Source organism: Arctopsyche grandis, chromosome 13 (assembly GCF_051622035.1).
Source record: "Arctopsyche grandis isolate Sample6627 chromosome 13, ASM5162203v2, whole genome shotgun sequence".
In the NCBI taxonomy this organism is placed as follows: Eukaryota; Metazoa; Arthropoda; class Insecta; order Trichoptera; family Hydropsychidae; genus Arctopsyche; species Arctopsyche grandis.
In genome coordinates, this window is record NC_135367.1 from 8,363,533 (window position 1) to 8,382,288 (window position 18,756).

General features: G+C 32.4%; 1 protein-coding gene across 1 annotated transcript in view; it reads right to left on the bottom strand.

The window, feature by feature from the left end:
• Nucleotides 1–18,756, bottom strand: part of rdgA (retinal degeneration A) — a 229,449-nt gene that overhangs the window by 43,563 nt on the left and 167,130 nt on the right. The window contains exon 5 of the mRNA XM_077444888.1: nt 15,412–15,615. Within this exon, the coding sequence (XP_077301014.1) occupies nt 15,412–15,615 (204 nt within the window). The remainder of the gene's footprint in view (nt 1–15,411; nt 15,616–18,756) is intronic.

An 18,756-nucleotide genomic window follows, 5' to 3' on the forward strand; every position in this document is an offset into this window, starting at 1 on the left:
TTGTGACCGTTGATTTCAACGGGTGGTTTTGTATTAGTGATTGGCATACGATTCAAAATAAAATTATATGTTATATATTAATATTAAATATAATAATATTATAGGAAGTCCGCTGGGTAGTAGGGAGGATTGCAGGAGAGAGAGACAAGTAAAAGCAAGTAAAACAAGTAAAAACTCAATTCAATCTCATACGTTTATTTGAGAACAATACTCGATGCGCGTACGCACCCGGTCAACGTCACAGCGCGACTACTGTCGCCCCCGGACAAGGTTCGGGAGTACCAACCTTAGCATTAATACATATGTGTATAATACCAACTGTTCGGCATGAGCCACATCATTATACATAATTATAATCATTTTATATTAATATCCTACAATGTTATATTAATATTAAATTAAGTATTACGCCTTAATATTTTTAAGAATAAACTTGATGCATTTCTTAATCTAAAAGTATTTCTGTAATTCTTCTTTCCCAATATCTTATGTATTTCCTAATTTCTTATTTCTGTTTCTTGTTTAATTTTTTTCTCTCTTATTTTAATTTTAATTTTGAATGTATTTATTGTTTTTTTTTTTTAATTTTTTGTCATTTTGAATGTATTTTATTTTTTTTGTCATTTAATTTACATATACATATGTATAAATCAAACTCCTTGGGTCTATCGGCTTTGCCTCCTCCCCCATGTATATTTAATAAATAAATAAACAAATATAATATAAATATAGGTATAGTGTAAGGAAATTCATAGGCGCGCGCACGTATTAATGGGCGCATTCACCCGTTCGAAATGATGAATGAATGTGTGTCTTCGTGGATGTGTGTATGTGTGTACGCTCCCGCGCAGCTTATCTGACAATAACCCGTCGCCTGGACTGACGTTATTCGGTGCTCAATATCAGGAGCACATGTCAGACGTTTAACACCCCCCACTTCCCCGCTTTTCCGCGTCTCCTCGACTCGATCGCACGCCATATCCCTATAGCGGATGCTTAAAATGCACGCATTGGTCAGAATGACGATACGTTCCTCTAATTGGTCAAAGGATTTAATCCACGTGGACCACTTCACTCTGATTGTCTGTGCGTCTTGGTCGCGTGTATTTATTTAATTAACTATCTCTAGGCACAAAATATACTCCTGGTATTGTAAAATTTGTTTTTTTGAAATCTCCATACTTGTCGATGCACCGCACATACCCACAAACATACATCGCGTCCGTTTTTTTATATATATTATACTAGTGTTCTGCCCGTTGATTTCAACGGGCGGTTTCGGATAGGAATTCATACAAAAATTAAAATAAAGTTATATGTTATATATATGTACATAAATCTATAGTAAGGTAATTAATAGGCGCACGAAATATTATCGTAATAAAAAGTGGGCGCATTACACGCTCACCAATCCTACCCGTTCAAAATGATGAAAGAAATGTGTGTGTATGTGTCACCCGTCGCTCAGCCCAACGTTGCACATGCCTTTCGTCGATCGGCCTGACGTCAAATGATGCTCCACAACCCCCCTCCCCACTTATACGCTACCACGCTTCCCCGCGTCTCGAATACTTTGCTCTGATTGACTGCAAGTCCACGCTCTGTCACATACATACCCACATACATACACACATCGCGTCCGTTTTTATATATATTATTTATATATATTGTTTGCTTTTTTAAAGGAAATGATTACACAGATAAAAAAATCTAAATCTATAATATGTTCTAATCGAATGTTGATTTTATTCGACTAAACTTCACGATCAGTTTGAATAATTTAAGGGGGACGAGGTAGGTGAAAAGTGGAAGTTCAAAAATAGCTACAGATCTGATGCAAATAAGGACGAAACAAGTCCGGTGAAGGAGCGCACGATATTGGAGAATTTGTTCAATTTACATAAAGGTATAACAAGGGATTTGCGCAAATAACGTCAAAGTAAAAGAAGCAAATGATCAGAGTTAAACTTTTTGAGACGATGCTATGTTGGAGAACAACTTTGTCAATTTACGATGGTTATATCAAATAGGATCCGAATCTATTATTATATTAGGACACGGAAGGCTAAATACACGTCCGAAGATAAAATAAGAGATATTGTAATAATGAAAGTTGGTTGGATCTAAAATTAGACCCATTTCTTATTCCTCTTAAAATGCCAAGTGAAAAATATTTATTTTCGTATTATTTTTTTTTCTACCATAAGTTCACAAATCACAGGCTAAACAGTTAACAGTTACCTTTTTCACTCTCAATTATTTTTAGACAATTTTGCACAAAAAACCGCTATCAGGCCTGTTCTATAGCGATCCAGGCCAAAAATCACCTCCTGCAGTGTTTTCGGCGATATTTAATTTTTGTATTGACATAGGTTTAACAGTAACCGATATAACGAGGATTTCCGTATTTGAGGAAATGTGGGAGAAATAATAATATCGTACGAATGAACATAGTACATGTATTCATATTGACACAGCAGATACCGGCAACTACACGTAAACAACAGTATGATACGTATTATTTTGTATATTCTGAATGGAGACATTCATATTTTGCATTTGTACGTGGCATAGACGTAGCGGCGGTATTAAAAAAAAATATTTCATACATTAATACAATGTTCCGTAATGTGTATGTGGTGTAGATGTAACAGCAGTAGCCTTTGATTTGATTTTAAGGTGTGGTTCATGTATCAATTCCTTTCCAAAACCATCAACGGGCACAACACTTGTATTATATGCAACTAGTCTCGTGTCCGTTGATTTCAATGGGTGGTTTCGGAAAGGAATTGATACACGAATTAAAATAAAGATAAATGTAAAGATAAGAGTGCGCGCATTGCATGATCACTGATCCGACCCGTTCACCCGTTAGAAATGACGAATGAATGTGTGTGTTTATTTGTGGATGTGTGTATGTGTACGCTCCAGCGCAGCGGGTGACGCTGATGTCACTCGTTCCAAGTCAGTTGCTTAATATCAGGAGCTCATGTCAGACCCTCCACACCACCCCCACTTCCCCTATACTCCACGCACGATCGGTCCTCACGCGACATACCTATAGCGGATGCTTGAATTGCACCCATTGGTCAGAATGTATCGTCGATGCTCTAATTGGTCAACCGTTTTAGTCCACGTGGACCACTTCACGCTGATTGGTTGTGCGCCTTGTTCGCGTGTATTTATTTTATTAAATATCTCTAGGCACAACATATACTCCTGGCATTCTAAAATTTGTTGTTTAGAAATCTCCATAACATAACGCGTCAACCAGTGACGCGTCCGCCACATACCCACAAACATACATTCATCGCATCCGTTTTTATATATACATATATATATATTATACACATTCGTTTGTGTATTTCATACAATAGGTACTAGTTTATTAAATAACATTGCCCAAATTAAAACGAAACATTCGATCGTCCTATGTATCACCGAACACGTCAGGTCACATATACAACGCCTGAAATCCAAAAGTTTCGACTGCGAATTTTGTCATGTTGACCTTTTTTAGCGCGCGAATAATTGGCACTCATAAATTTCCATGATTTATTGCATCCATTCCGCCTTCACCCCCCCTCCATTCGATATCGATCTCTTAAAATGAGAATCCGATATAAATCACGCCAGAATATTACGGACGCGGGATTACTCCCATAATTCACGAGTATAAAATAATATGCATATATGTACATGTGTATGTATGGCAACCGCTTATATACCCATAAGATATGTATACCCGTGAATATTCCATAATCTTCAACAATAATAAGGGCGTCTAAATCGGTCGGCAAAAGACGGGAATCGCCTAAATTTCGCATATTAATGAAAATTGAACGAAACGGGAACGTCTGCGCGAGAACAAATCTGGCATACGACTTCCATTGAAACGGGAAATTGGATTTAACACTTTGCAGACGGCGGCGTGTCCTCTGTGCTGATTATATAAAATTATACTCGCATATATTATAGTATATATGTATTACAATAATACGATATTGTTTTCGATGAAAACAGTTCAATCTGAAATAGCGTTCGAATTGGAGAAATCTAATAATTGGTTGCGTAATTTCAGACTTGAGCTTATTATTGTATAATATATATGTAGATACAATAGTGTGGCACATAAATGTATACAGTGTGGTGGTTTAAATATGTTTTATATCTAAATATTTGTATATTAACCAGCCGAATAGACTAGTAGTTAGCATATAATTATTTGAACAAAGTGGTCACGAGTTCAAATCCCACTGGTTTTCGGCTGGCTAGACCTTGGATTTGTGACTCCAGGTCAATCGTTTCCTATCAGAGTTTGCCAATTTGTCTGATTTTCATTGAAACAGTACCAACAAATTGGCAACCTAGTCGATCCGATGTAGGGTGAGAATTGCGAGAACGAGCATGCTGTTGTAACATTGAAAAACGTAAAATAATTTATTTTTTTAATTAATTATTTTTAATTTAACTATATAATATTATTACAATATAATTCAACGCAAGTTTTTCAATAACATTGCTAAAGGTTTTGCTGTCCATAACATGACATTGACAATTACTTTTATCGTCTAAAAAATATAAATTTCCATTCATATAAAATATATACGTATTCCATAAATAAATTAATAATATCAACAACTTATGTATTTTATATAAAAAAAATATTAATGTAAATATTTAAAAATATCAAATACGAACTCAAAACTAACAAAATAAATGACCAATTCTACCGACCGCTATACGCACGAACGATGTTGTATTTCTTCACCAAAATACAACACAAAACTGAAACGAAATGTAATTTTAATTTTACGCAAGCGTCATGCTAGATCGATTCGACTGTAGTGCACAAAAATTGAAATAAAATATGTTGTTTATTATTATATTTAAACCATAACGCAAATTATATACATATGTACGTTACATTATGAAAATTTAGATGCAATGTTAAAATCTTTCCTTGCATACAAAATGTATGTTGCGATGTGTCTACTAAGTGCACACAAAATATGCAAATACGGAGAGCGAGAGAGAGAGAGAGAGCCAGCATCTGTAAATCCCTGCAGATTATTAATTTAACAACTTAAAGCAAACCTCTGCTGGGACATAAAAGGGAATTACAAAGTCCAGAGTTATATGTACACTCGTACATCGTAGGAATTGTAATGGTAAAATGAATTATGTGCATGACGCACGGTGACAAGACTAAATTGATTTATGTATTATAAATACAATCTCAACAAGCGAGACAAGTTCAAATGATATGTACAAAAGTTGAGTTGCGCAAACCACGCGATAAATTAATTTTCATAATGCGAAATATAACAAACAATGCGGCCCTTTAAGGAGGGAAAAACGAGCGGTATGAAAACGTGATAAATTATACAATATACGGTACAGTATGTTGAAATTGAATTTAGGCACGGGATACGTAAAGGCGATACTGAGATTCGTAAACATCACTTTTTTTTCATTATTAAAGTGAAAATAGTCGTTTATTACGTGTATATATTTGAAGCGGATTCATTGATGAAAATTTTTCGCAACTGTCGGCCAAATTGGATGAAAGTTTTTCGGCAGATCGTAAACCTCCCGTCCCTAGCCGCCATCCATCCAGCCGAGTTATGTTATGTTAATTTCGTTTATTATTTTCGGGAGTTTGAGAAGCGTCAGAGCCTCCACGCAGAAAGCTCACTCCGGTAATGCGTAAAGCTCCGCAAAGGGATGATCCGGATGCGAGCGAGCAACTTCTGCATTATCCCGCGTAATATTATTATCATATTAGGCTGACGAGCCAACCAGATGCGAGGCAAACGAGCCCTCATGCAAAACGGGATGCTAAACAATGCTAAGAAAGCAGGTGGGGTCAAAGGGGACGGGGTTAATGTCGTTTAACACCTGAGAAGCGGAATTGAAATAAAAACAACCCCCTTTCACTTACGTGGAAAATTTCTAAGTTACAATTATTCAAGGCGATGCGGGGTATATCATCAATATACCCAATAGTTAATCGACATAGTTCTTTATCAACTCAAAAAAATATAAAATTATATCACACGCTAATATTACCATTATTTACCTATGCTTCACCTGTGTGGAATAACGCCTCGAACACTAACCTTTCCAAGCTCCAAATAATACAAAATAAATCCATAAAAATAATTTATAATACACCCATATATACTAACTTAAAAAAACTGCATGCCATAAATAATATTCCGTTAGTTATAGACATTACTAACAAACTAACCAGTAGATTCTATGACATAATCACTAATAACCATACTAACACACTTGTGATGAGTCTCGGTGATTTCATCAAAATGTCTATACCCTTCAGGTATAAACACAGATTACCAAAACACAATCTGCTTTAGATCGTCGACTTTAAAGAGTCATTAATTAATATTATGTATTAGATGTATTATGAGCATTTATAAGAATTGTAAATAGGTTTTTGAGCTATTTTTCCTATTATGCTGTACATTGACAGTAGAATAATATAATACTATGATCAGTAGATCAGTAGCTATTAAAAAATAGATATAAGATGTATTGTGAACATAATTTAGTAATAATAAAAAGCATTTAAAAATCAAAAAAAGTTACGATTAAACATATGTATGTTCAAATATCTACATATTTTATTTTAATCGAAAATGTACACTAGCTATTGCAGATCGCACCAAAGTGACGAGTGTTCTGCGGATACAATGCATTATGTAGGGGTTGAAAGCAAATGGGAACTAGTAAACATTAATTAGAATTGATATAAGCTAATAATAATGACATGAGTCAGACGTATATTTATTGAAATCTATCGAGAAACATCGAGAATTTGACTAAGTTTTAACTTTTTCTCTTTGAATCAGTTAATAAGCTATCGTTGAGACACACGTGAATAATGGATAGGTATAAAGGAGTGGTATACGCATACAAGACTGGGGTTTTAAAAAGCCTATCCAGTCTCGTTAGCGTTAAGTACGACAATAAATCGAGAGGATCGTCCGTGGGGGGGTAAAAACATGCAAAAAAAAAGCAAACCGCTCCCAAAAATTAGATTAAAGCGGTCCATCACGGTAATGAGGAAACAACTATGGTAATTTTGTACGATTTAGTTTGACGCACGTCGTTCATTGTAATAAATATCACGGCTGCGAACAAAGCGTAAACAATATCTACAATGTGGGTGTATTTTGCAAAACTCTTAACAAAACACCTGTTCGCAATTTCGCACATTCGTGACGAACGTTATCGAGGAGGGTTCCGACGACATTTTGGGCCGGATTCGATGTTGAAAAGTCGTCCGTCCGTCTGCTCGGTGAATTTGTATTCAGACGATTTTAAACTTTATTCAGACATTTTGCCATCGTTTACCGTCGAATACGTAATGCGCATAAGATAAATATTTGAACGGAAGAAACTGCTTCATCAAAATTCGCGACGTTCGCTCTCCCCTTTCGTCGGGTGAAAAACTGAACCGAAAGGAAAAACCGATGGAAAAGCGGACGAAGTAAGAGAGCGCATCACGTCTAAGACCGTTTTCGGGACAAAAAATTCAAAAGTAAAGTGTTTTTTGCAGTTTTATGAATAAAAGAAATATTTCAAATAAGAACAAACTGACAGACTTATAGTTTTGAAAAAACAAGACATACCATTCGGAATAAAAATTAAGCAGGCAGTACGTTTCAGGGATACAAATATTTTTATAACATATATGTACATATTTATTAATTCACTAGTGTTTTTACCCGGCTTCGCTCGGCATTTGTAATGTAAACCGCTTAAACATGGCCAATATAATAGTAAACATTTTATTAAATTTATTTGAATATTCATTTGTTTTTCTACGAACCAACAATAGTTACATACAAAGTCTCTTTCCAAATTATTTTATATATTAGGTTTATAGTTTTTGGACCATTGAGACATTACAGGAAGAACCTAATGCGCCACAGTGGCCTACATAAGAAAACGAACAAAAGAAAAATAGTACATAAAAATGAACATAAGCAAAAATAAAATTTGTAATCTAATATATAATTTCGAAAGAGACTTTGTAATGTTTAATGAATGTAAATATGTAACTATGTAAGGTTTGGTTGGGAGCATCGAAAAAAAAACAAAGTTCTATGACGACGATATCGATAACGTTGAGTATTATTTTTTTCGATTTAAATAAATTTAATAAAAAAAAAATATATTGTTTACTATTAGATTAGCCATGTTTATGCTGTTTATATTAAAAATACCGAGCGAAGCCGGGTAAAACCACTAGTATAATATAATTAAATGTGAAAAAACATCCCTGCGAGGCACAAATGGAAGAGAGAAGATCAAAATTCCACTCATACGTCAAATTCAATTATGAAAATAATGATGAGCGCAGGCTACCAGACAAATAGTTTCAAATAATCTCCGATAACCAAAGCTCAATGAGGTGAAAAATATCACATTCAGTTGAAATGTTTCATTGAAAAGTCAGATAGCACTTGGAATATGGAACAATATCAACATAGACGACTATTTAAATTTATTATAATTGAATTGTAGATATTTTTAAATTTTAGATAAAAGATTTTAGAGGACCAACCTAGTCCCTCTAGTGATTAGTCCAATGACGGCCTTTGCATACCGGCATATCTTTATCCAAAATATCGAAAAATAAATTTAAAATTACATATTTATATGGTTTAAGGTTTTAATTTTTTTTTCAAGGAATTTTTCGATAATATTCAGAAAAGATTCAAATACTCAAATATCGGAATTCACTGGCATTTTATCGCGTAGCATACATACATATATATGTACATCTCAAATTGAATATTTCATTCAAATGAGTAACGCAATGATCTATAAGATAGATATCGTTCATTAATTGTAAATATATTCAAATGTATGTACATACGTATATAAATTGAATACAGAAATCACCACAGTTTGAGAAATACTGATCTGATATTTCTCGAAGACAACTGTAAAGAAGCTACATTCCAAATGTCAATATAATAGATACAATGGTTTAGGAGTTGTGCTTAATTTACAAAACTTATTATTATTATTATAAAGTAAAATATATATATGCTCGGCGTTGCACGGGTTTATAAAAGTTAAATAATTCTCTTTCAAATGGTTTTGAACTTTTTCAAAAGCGAACCATGAGATTTACCTAATTTGGTGATCCTTAATTGAAAGCTAAGGATGTATATAGCCGACAAATACATACATACACACATTTATTATACGTACATATATGCATATACATATACATATGTTCTTATGGAATAATCGAATCATAAATTAGAGTAAAATCAAAACGTTTTGTTAGTTATTAATCAAAATAATGGAAGTATCAAATTTCAATCAATCAATTCGGCCGCAATATATCATAACATAAACTATAGCTTATATTCGATATTATAATATACACAAATAAGCTATATTGTATCGCATAGCGTAGAGAGAGAGAGAGAGAGAGAGAGAGAGAGAGAGAGAGAGAGAGAGAGAGAGAGAGAGAGTTCGTGTAATTAGTAAAAAAACCGCATTCAACAAGTGGCTTAGTTATATTGAAGGAAAAACCTTTTCAGAGGGAAAACGTCTCGTTTTAATGGTAATTTAAGAAAAGTGATGCGAACGATCAATTTTAAAACGTCAATAGTGGGAGCAATTTAAAATAATGAAAGTACCATTAACTTCGATTTGCACAACGCGAGAGGGGAACATCTATAGATTTTTGAAAATGGCGATTTTCGTTTCAGAAAGATTTTACCTTCGACCGAATGGCGTATGAAGCCGTACAAATTGGTCGAACAAATTAAAAGAAAAAAAACGCAACTCTAAATCGCCGAAAATCGAACTGACGATTGAGGCCGAATCTCTGAATAAGGCACGAAAATGAATAAACAACCATTTAAGGCTAGCCCGAAATTTAATAATATCACATCTACTTATCGTATATGTACACTTCAGTGTCGTACATTAAATTATACGATGCACTCGTGCCGAAAATGTACAAAATTGTTCGAAGTTTGTACGCGTTTCGGTGCTGGGAAAAGTAGGTGTAGAAAAAATCATCGCTTGGGAAAATAAAAAAATCAAAGAGCTCCTTTGAAATGAGTCGTGTTTCTTTTGCGTTGGTATTTTCAAGAGTGTCGCGTCTGTTTTTCGATTCTATTCACTAAATATTTTTGGGAAAATGTACAAGATTTACACACAGAAATAAGCAACGCGCCCCGGGCGAAATATATGTATAGATATATTATAACAGGATCAGTGGGCCGAATAATTTGCAATACGTTAAAAATTTTATATGCACGTTCCATATTATATCATAGCAGCCCTTACAATATCAACTGGGACTTTTGGCTAGGTATTCTATAATACATATGTACATTTTAAAATTTTGAAAACTTGCGATATAAACATTAATTCACTAGCCCAAGATGTAAAATATGTATAAAATACTCAGGCAAATTTTTAAAATTAAAAATGTATCATGTACATATGTACGAACTATGAAAGGGCTTAATGTTGGTTTGAAAATTTATGATCAAAATACATTATTTTTATCATATAAGGGAAAAAATAATACTGAAGTTTCTTCAAAATTAAGATTCACCCAGAAGTATAGCATAAAAGCATCTATTCAGAGAATTATCTGTAGTGCTGCTGGTCAGGCTTGGTTATTTGCGAATCCAAGTCGATCTTTTACTATCAAAGTCTGCCAATTCATATGATTTAATTGTTGAAAAGGTTCCTTATAAAATTGGCAAAAACCATTCCTACCCACTATGTGACCATTATTAGAATATGATTTCAAAATTTATAATCTATAAATGTATATATTTACAAGTTTGATACCATACATGTTGCTCAGGGGCAAACCAGTAACGACGTCTTGGGAAAATATAAAATTGGGTCCATCGGTTATGCCGCCTTTCTCAATGTATAAATAAATAAAAACATATAAGCACATATTTATTTTTCTTAAAATACAATTTTAATTTAATATTAGAACTATGTAATGCTTAAGTGTAATTTTAAATTTGAAAAAATGCAATTGATAAACAACATATGTACATTTAAAAAAAAATCAAAAAAAAGATTGTGCCCTTCTTAACGAGGAAATATTTTATTATTTATTATGCTTTTTCTGAATCTATAAAAGAAAACAATTAAATTTAAAGACTATTTACTCATTTAATAACCAAAAAAATGTAAAATTTTCAGCAAATCTCGGAACCAATTATGTACATATGTAAAGAGTTCGATTAAAAGATTTCATCAATACAATTAAACCGTTCAAAAATCAAGGGATTTTCTATAATCAATATAAAAAATTTAAAAAAATATTTACCCTTGACGAGGTAATACTTTTATAATTCCGATCGATTTTTTACAATATAGCTTTTTTTGACTGTAAAAATTTAAATATACATATCTTTCTAAAAAGACACATACATATATGAGCCGTTATAATTGAAAGTGACATAAGTCCACTTTTCTTCATTTTGATAAATATGTATTTCGCAGAACATTAAATACAATGCGTTGCGTTTAACAATATTTAAAAAATACTGTTGGCATGCAATACGTTTATTCTGTTTTTCCGAGTTTCTAGACAGATCGAATTAAAATAATTGATAACAATTTATGAATTACGTCAAACAGAAATAGTGTTTTTGAAAATTGGACATCCGCCACTTTCAAATATACCGACTTATATATGTACTGTAATGTAAAAAATTAAACCCATTTCCATTACAAAAGGCAAACAAAAAACAGCAATGTTGAGATTTAAATATTTTATAAACAAAAAAAATCACAATCTTTAAATTTGCCTTAGATTGTATTTAGTATTCTTTCTGAAAAATTTTGTTACTTTAATACGACAGCTTTACTCAGATCAAGAATTTTCTTTTTAAGCGCGCTGTCGCTTACATTAATTTACCAAACATTGTTATGAATTTTTTATTTTACTTTTAATATCATATATTTTTTGGCATTATTTTGCGGCAGCCCACTTAATTTCCCGGTTCGTTCATCCGACAACCTTCAGAAACGTCACGTCGACGATAATACGACATATTTATTCATTTCATAATACAAATACAATCAAAATCAAAACTGAGAACGGTTAGAAAAACGAAACCAAGTATATTTCAATTACACACAAATCATTCAACTTTCAATTGAACGCATACCCAATGAATCACTTCAATGGATTAATCGACCCGATTAGCATGTGATTCGATTAGTTAAGAAACTATTACATCCTCGATTAGCCGGATGACTGTCAACAATTCACTTGAGACAATCTTTCACGTAGAAAAGTTGCATCATGCGTACATAAACAGCGTTTTAGAGTAAGTTTTATTTTAGAAATAATTTTGGCAAGCGTGCAATGTGATAATGATAGTCCAATTTCTAGATGCGACAGCTTAGAATGAAATACCCAACCCTGAATAGAACTCAATGGAATATTTGACGTGAAAATTAAATACAACACACACGTCACGTGATCCATTTGAATAAACAATATACATACGTACGTGTGTATATTTGAAAACTAGTGTGTACCCAAAAGTAATCGGAATTTTGTTTATCAAAATGTTTTTTTCCAATATAATACTGCCATAATTTAGCTTCAAGAGGACTTACTATTAGACGTAATATTATAATCTTATTAAATTTTACAATTCTCAAGCAGTTCTGTAACAATTTAACTTAACGTTCTTTAGCGTTTCCGTTTAGCGTTTTCCTACTCTTCAAATCGCTATTCTTTCATATCTCTTTTCATCCGACGAAACATAATAGGACACATTATTTTAGACCAGGCTAATAAATACGAAGAGTGAAAAACAAGGATCATGTCTTTTTTTGTTTAAAAAAATGTATATAAATATACATACATATATATTTTATTCAAATTCAGACTTTTCTTTGCATAAAGCTGCTACACAATTGCTTCAAAAGTTTGAGATACAACTCTTAAGCTAATACTATATGCACAGAAGAAACAAATTGAGAGCGCAAACTTTGAAAAAAAGCTATATCAAAACACTGGACTTGACTTTTAAAGCTTTTTTGGGTCATAAGAAATTGAAAGACTTCAATTTGCTTAAATTTGGTTTCAAAGTATCAAATATCATACGTTTGACGATCTCCAGAAACGTTTGAGAGTTAAAAAAATAATTGGAATTAAGGTATATGATCTAATAAGTAGTTCTTGTATGGCTAATTGATTTATGAAAGTATTTAAGTGACTGTTTTTAATATGATAATTTCAGTTAATGATAATTCAATGGAGCAACAACTGAGAATCAAATATCACTGACGTTCAATGTAACACACATATGTATATACATTTTAACATACATACATATGTACATGCACGAATGTGATACGTTTGACATAAAGGGGAGGTGGGTGTGTTAAATTTTACGATGAGCGCAATTTGAAAAATTTGCATGTTCGCGTGGAAAATTTGCGAACAGCGTGTGAAACTGTACCGAAAGGGTGTTTAACATTTTCAGCCGAGGGCTGCCTCTCCATGGTTTTGCGGTTATGGAAATGCATTTTCAGCAGGCATTTAGTCAGTTTCAGGATTTTCAACGGCAAATTCCCACGAGCGAGGCCATAAAGAACTCGCGTCACACCGTCTGAATGTTTCGCTTAATGCGAAAACGCCAGCAATCTCATCTCGGGAAAATTCGCTCGTATATATAATTCAGGGGATGCTGTTTATTGGTGGTATTACAGCGAACGAAAATTAATGAATGTATCACACTGAAATTTTCTATTACTCTATGACACAGATTACAATATGAAAAATAGAATATTTATTTATTTATTTTTACACACATATGTACATACATCATATGTGCCACGACAGGAATTACTTACATACCTCAAAGTGACACAAATTGTTAGATAAGTACTGGCAATTTTCCCAAACATAACAGTTTATAGAATACAATAGAGACATCTATGGAAAATCAACAAAATTTTGATACACAAATTCGAGATGCTAATAACAAATTCGAGATACTAATAAATTTTATTTAAAAAAATGAATTGAACAACATATGTAGATCAGAGGTTAAGCATGCAATGCTTTTGATTGTGTGGTCATGGATTCTATCCCTGGCTATTGCTGGCCAGACCTTGAATATGTGACCCCAAGGTCGATCTTTTTGTCCATAGATGTCTCTATGATGATTGTAATGTTTATAATCGATGTTTGTAATTCTTGTAATTTTAGGTCTTGAATAATACAATGTTAGCCATAGATGCTGTGTTAGTAAAAAATTGGTGTATACCTGTATAAATAAATAAATAAATTAATTTTATTCTACGAAAAATGAGAAAATATTTTCCGATTTTTAAAAATTCATATCTATTCATTAGATTCCTTTAGTTTTCAAAGTTATGCATAGTTTTAATGCCAGATTTTCGAATTATACATATAATATAAATATGCGCGCACATTTTTAAATATTTTAACCTTTAACCGGAAGTAGTACTTTTACTTTAGAGAATCGAGGTTTTTTATATTTTCCTCGGAAACCTTTTCGTGTATTGAACTGAAATTTCATATCTAGAAGTTTTAGCTTAACACCAAGTTACATATATATAAAATTTGGTAAGAAACCGTCAACCGGAAGTAGTAGTTTACTCTTGTTCGATTTTTCTTCCACTGTTTTTTCCGCACTTTAAATGTGTTTGCTCTTCACGAAAAAAATTCAAGTATAATCCTTGTATCAATGTGATGAAAATAAAAAAAATCGTTAAATTTAATTAACCGGAAGTGGGATTATTTCCTCTTAGAAATGTCAAAATGTTGTAACAACACGATTTTTTCCACACCACTGACCCAAGCCTATCAAGCTGAAAATTTATATTTGTATTCTTTATGTATTTACTTAGAGTTGATAATGTTTTGGCTAGTTTGTTTTATATAAAAAACGAACATTATAATACTATCAATTTACTTAAATTGCTTTAACGAATGACCGATAATGTATTCTCCATATATTGTATTTCGACTAAATAAAATACGTACATATAGTCGTTTTAATTGTGTGCTTAATTCGTTTAGCAGTCAAACACAGTAATGCCGTGATCTCAAAACAGACATAATAAATCTCAAAAAGAGTACTAGAAGAGATATTCCATCGCGATTAAGCACATTACGACACCTGAGGGGAAACTTTACAAAGCTTTTCCGGTGCGATTAAAATTCACGAAAATGTACAAAACAAGTTACGCATGCAAACCGCAAATGGGTTACACTAACTAATGAACATTAACTTCGAACATCTCTGCTACAATTCGACAGGTGAGGCAGAACCAAGTGTTATGAATTACACTATATTTATTTAAGAATTAGGGTTAGATTGATCGTACCTTGCTGCAATGGCGACATTTGCCCTTCTCGGATCTCCGATGCACCCAGTGGTGGTGCGTGACGGTTTGTTCTCGATATTGACGAACTCCTACATCTCGGAAAGTGGGCTTGCAGGAGAACTTGACTCGGTCCATCAGAATGTCGATGCAGTTCGAGTGGGCGATGATCTTGCACGCCGAGCACTTCATTCGGGGACCATGCTTCTGCAAAAAAAATCAACAATTGTAAAATATGCAGATGGAAAATTCAATCCGAGGCAATACAAAGAAAATTAAGTATTGACACCTTCTCAGGTTGCTATTATATTTATTTCGATAGTTGACTCCATCGCTGACATCACCGGAGAAAAGGTGTGCGACGCTTGATTAATTCATTGAAGTTTGTATATAAATTTGCCTTAAGATGAGTCATCATCGAAATGTTAGATGTATTTATTTGGATAATAAATGAAAATAAAGCTTATTGACAATAGTAAATATTTAGACTGTTGACTGATATTTCAACACAGTCTAATATTTTAATAGATAATAAGATGTTATAATCAGAAACTTGACACTTAAAATGGCACTCGTATTCGAATATTGATTTGTTATATCTTTAGAGTCGCAATGAAACCTTAAAAAACCTTGTTGAAAAGAGCAAAAATGAATCTTTACAACTTTGACTATAAATTGTAGACCGGGCTATATACATTCTGTATGTAGTTTTGGGTTAAAGGTATGCACACAATTTGCAATTTTTTATGAAACCCCGTAAAAGATCGTAATAAACCAAACTATCGTTCATTCAAAGTCTTTAGTTAAAATTATATGAAAGTATATAATGTATTATAAAAAAATTTGAGCTTTTTTCTTATCATACCATAAGCAATAACATTAAAATACGATAAAAATAATGTGTAATAGAATAAGAGTGAAAAAAGTAGCTTTGACCACTGTTAAAGTGAGTTGAGAAGGCAGCTAGCTATCTGTCATCATTCCGATCTGACACATGATTCCGATGTACATTTTGAGTTTGTTAATGATTCAACTCCTATAGTTTCATTACATCTATGTTAGCTAACCACCGAAGATAAAAATCACATAATCAGTGGCTGTTGAACCTTAGACATATCTAATTTTAATACAATAAAAAGCTTTTAAAAACAAAAATATAAATTATTAATGCGTTTTTATTTATTTTGTATTTTTAAATAATTTTTACTGTACTTAAATAATGTTCACAATACGTTTCAGTTTTATTTAAATGGCAACTCATCCAGTTATTATTATCTGTTTTACACATTTTTATCATGTTTGTATTTATAATATGCATTTATTGTAATGCTAATATTTTACTCAAACTTTAAGACATTATATCAAAAAATGGCTTGTAAAAAATAGTATAATATAAAGTTCGTAAAATATCGCAGTTCCAAATAGACGCTCTTAGTCCAAAATCAAGCCAAAAAATCAAAAACAGAGAGTTGAAAACAAAGATCGATTGATTCAAGCAGAGAGACGTCAAAAAGTAACCATTTTAACATTCATTATATAAACTATTAGCGAAGCAAAAATATAGATGACAGATAATAAGAGCCTATAATTCAAATTTTATGAGATATAGTGTTAAAGTGAATGTTATAGGCATTTAAACAATTAAAATCTGACAAAACGAGTGAGGGGCGGAAAGTCAAACAAACAAGGCTGCTGACTATTGGCAATGGATGAGCTGTAACCATCTCGAAAAATTTTGGATTCTTAAACGTTTTTATTACGATTATATTTCACCATCAACTTAGCGGACTTAATTGAAATTTCTATCGGCCGCCAAACCTCGCAAAATGGAAAAGTTTCAAAGCGATTAGAAGAGCGTAGACTAATTGACGAAGTGAAACTAATAAAAACCTTGTAAAAAAGCTCGAAAACCAATACCAAAACTGTGTACTAAAATGATATTTCAAATACGAAACAATTAGCTAAACCCAACAAATTATATATGTATGTCTACACTGAATATGTATGTATTTCATATCACAGTTTGATTACCTTTTCGTGAAGATTTAAACCATAATGTTTTCGTACCATAATGGAAGGTAAACCTATGTATGTTTATAATATAGAAAGGTACATGGCTCTATCGTCTAGCATGAAACTCATACATGTATGTATGTATATACACGCTTATTATATTATATTATATTTATACAATATACAGTAGAAGTTACAATAATTGAAGTTTATCACGACTGACGATCGCTTCAACTTTACAAACATTATATTATACTAAACCAACACAACGTCTACAATTAATTCAAAGATACGAGAACCAAGGTCGGAAAGTGCCGATGTTTTGATAACAACAAATTAATGAATTGCACACCGGGCATAGACTAGTGATCATTGGTATGAGTCAGAAACCCACGTCATTTTGTACGTTCATGTAATATATGTACATATATACTAGAATCGAACAATTGCCATTTTGAAAGGTCTCCAATTACCTATTGCTCGATCGAAAATACATTTGCACGATTTCTACAATGCTATTTTTTACCATGGCAGAAACTTAAAATGATTAATACACATCTCACCGAAAGACTTGTGTCATAATATATTATATAATACATAAAGGCTACGCATACCGTCGTTAAAATTTAGTTTGGTCCGAGCGAACGTGGTGTGTAAAATTTTAATGCAAAAGTTTTTACGTTTGCTAAATATGTACATTAATATGGGTATAAGGCGCTGTAGGGATTCTGTGAAATCCTTTGCGTGTTCTGAGTATAATTTTAATGCATATACTGCAGGGGTTCCGAGCTAATGGTCTATAAACCTTGGGGGGTCTGTTGATTGATATTATATTTTTGTATGGAAAATACGTGTACATATTTTCAAGGACTTAATATTTCTATTGAACAATGGATCAAATGTTTAAGCCTGATTACCGTCAATTATTTGCATGTTTTTAATTGCAACCATGTAGGTATTTCAGCAAAAAAAATCTCTGAACGATTTGGAAACTACTCGTAAATAAAATTAATCCGTTTGAATAAGTTTAATTTTATCTTTTTTGTAAACAACAATTTGTCTAAATTTTATAAATTTGGTTCAATATCACATTTAAATGGTTGCTACAATGTATATAAATTAATTTAATTAGTAGGTACATGTGAAAAGAATATGCATGTACAACATCTTATGGGATTTCATTGTACAATGTTATAATATAATATAATAGAAAACATAATGAGATAAAATAAATCCCGATAGGCACAACGTGTACATCGTTGCAAAATTTATTATAATGCTATGCGAGCGGAAAATTAAAAAATATTGTAAAGTTAAAGAAAAACAAATACACAG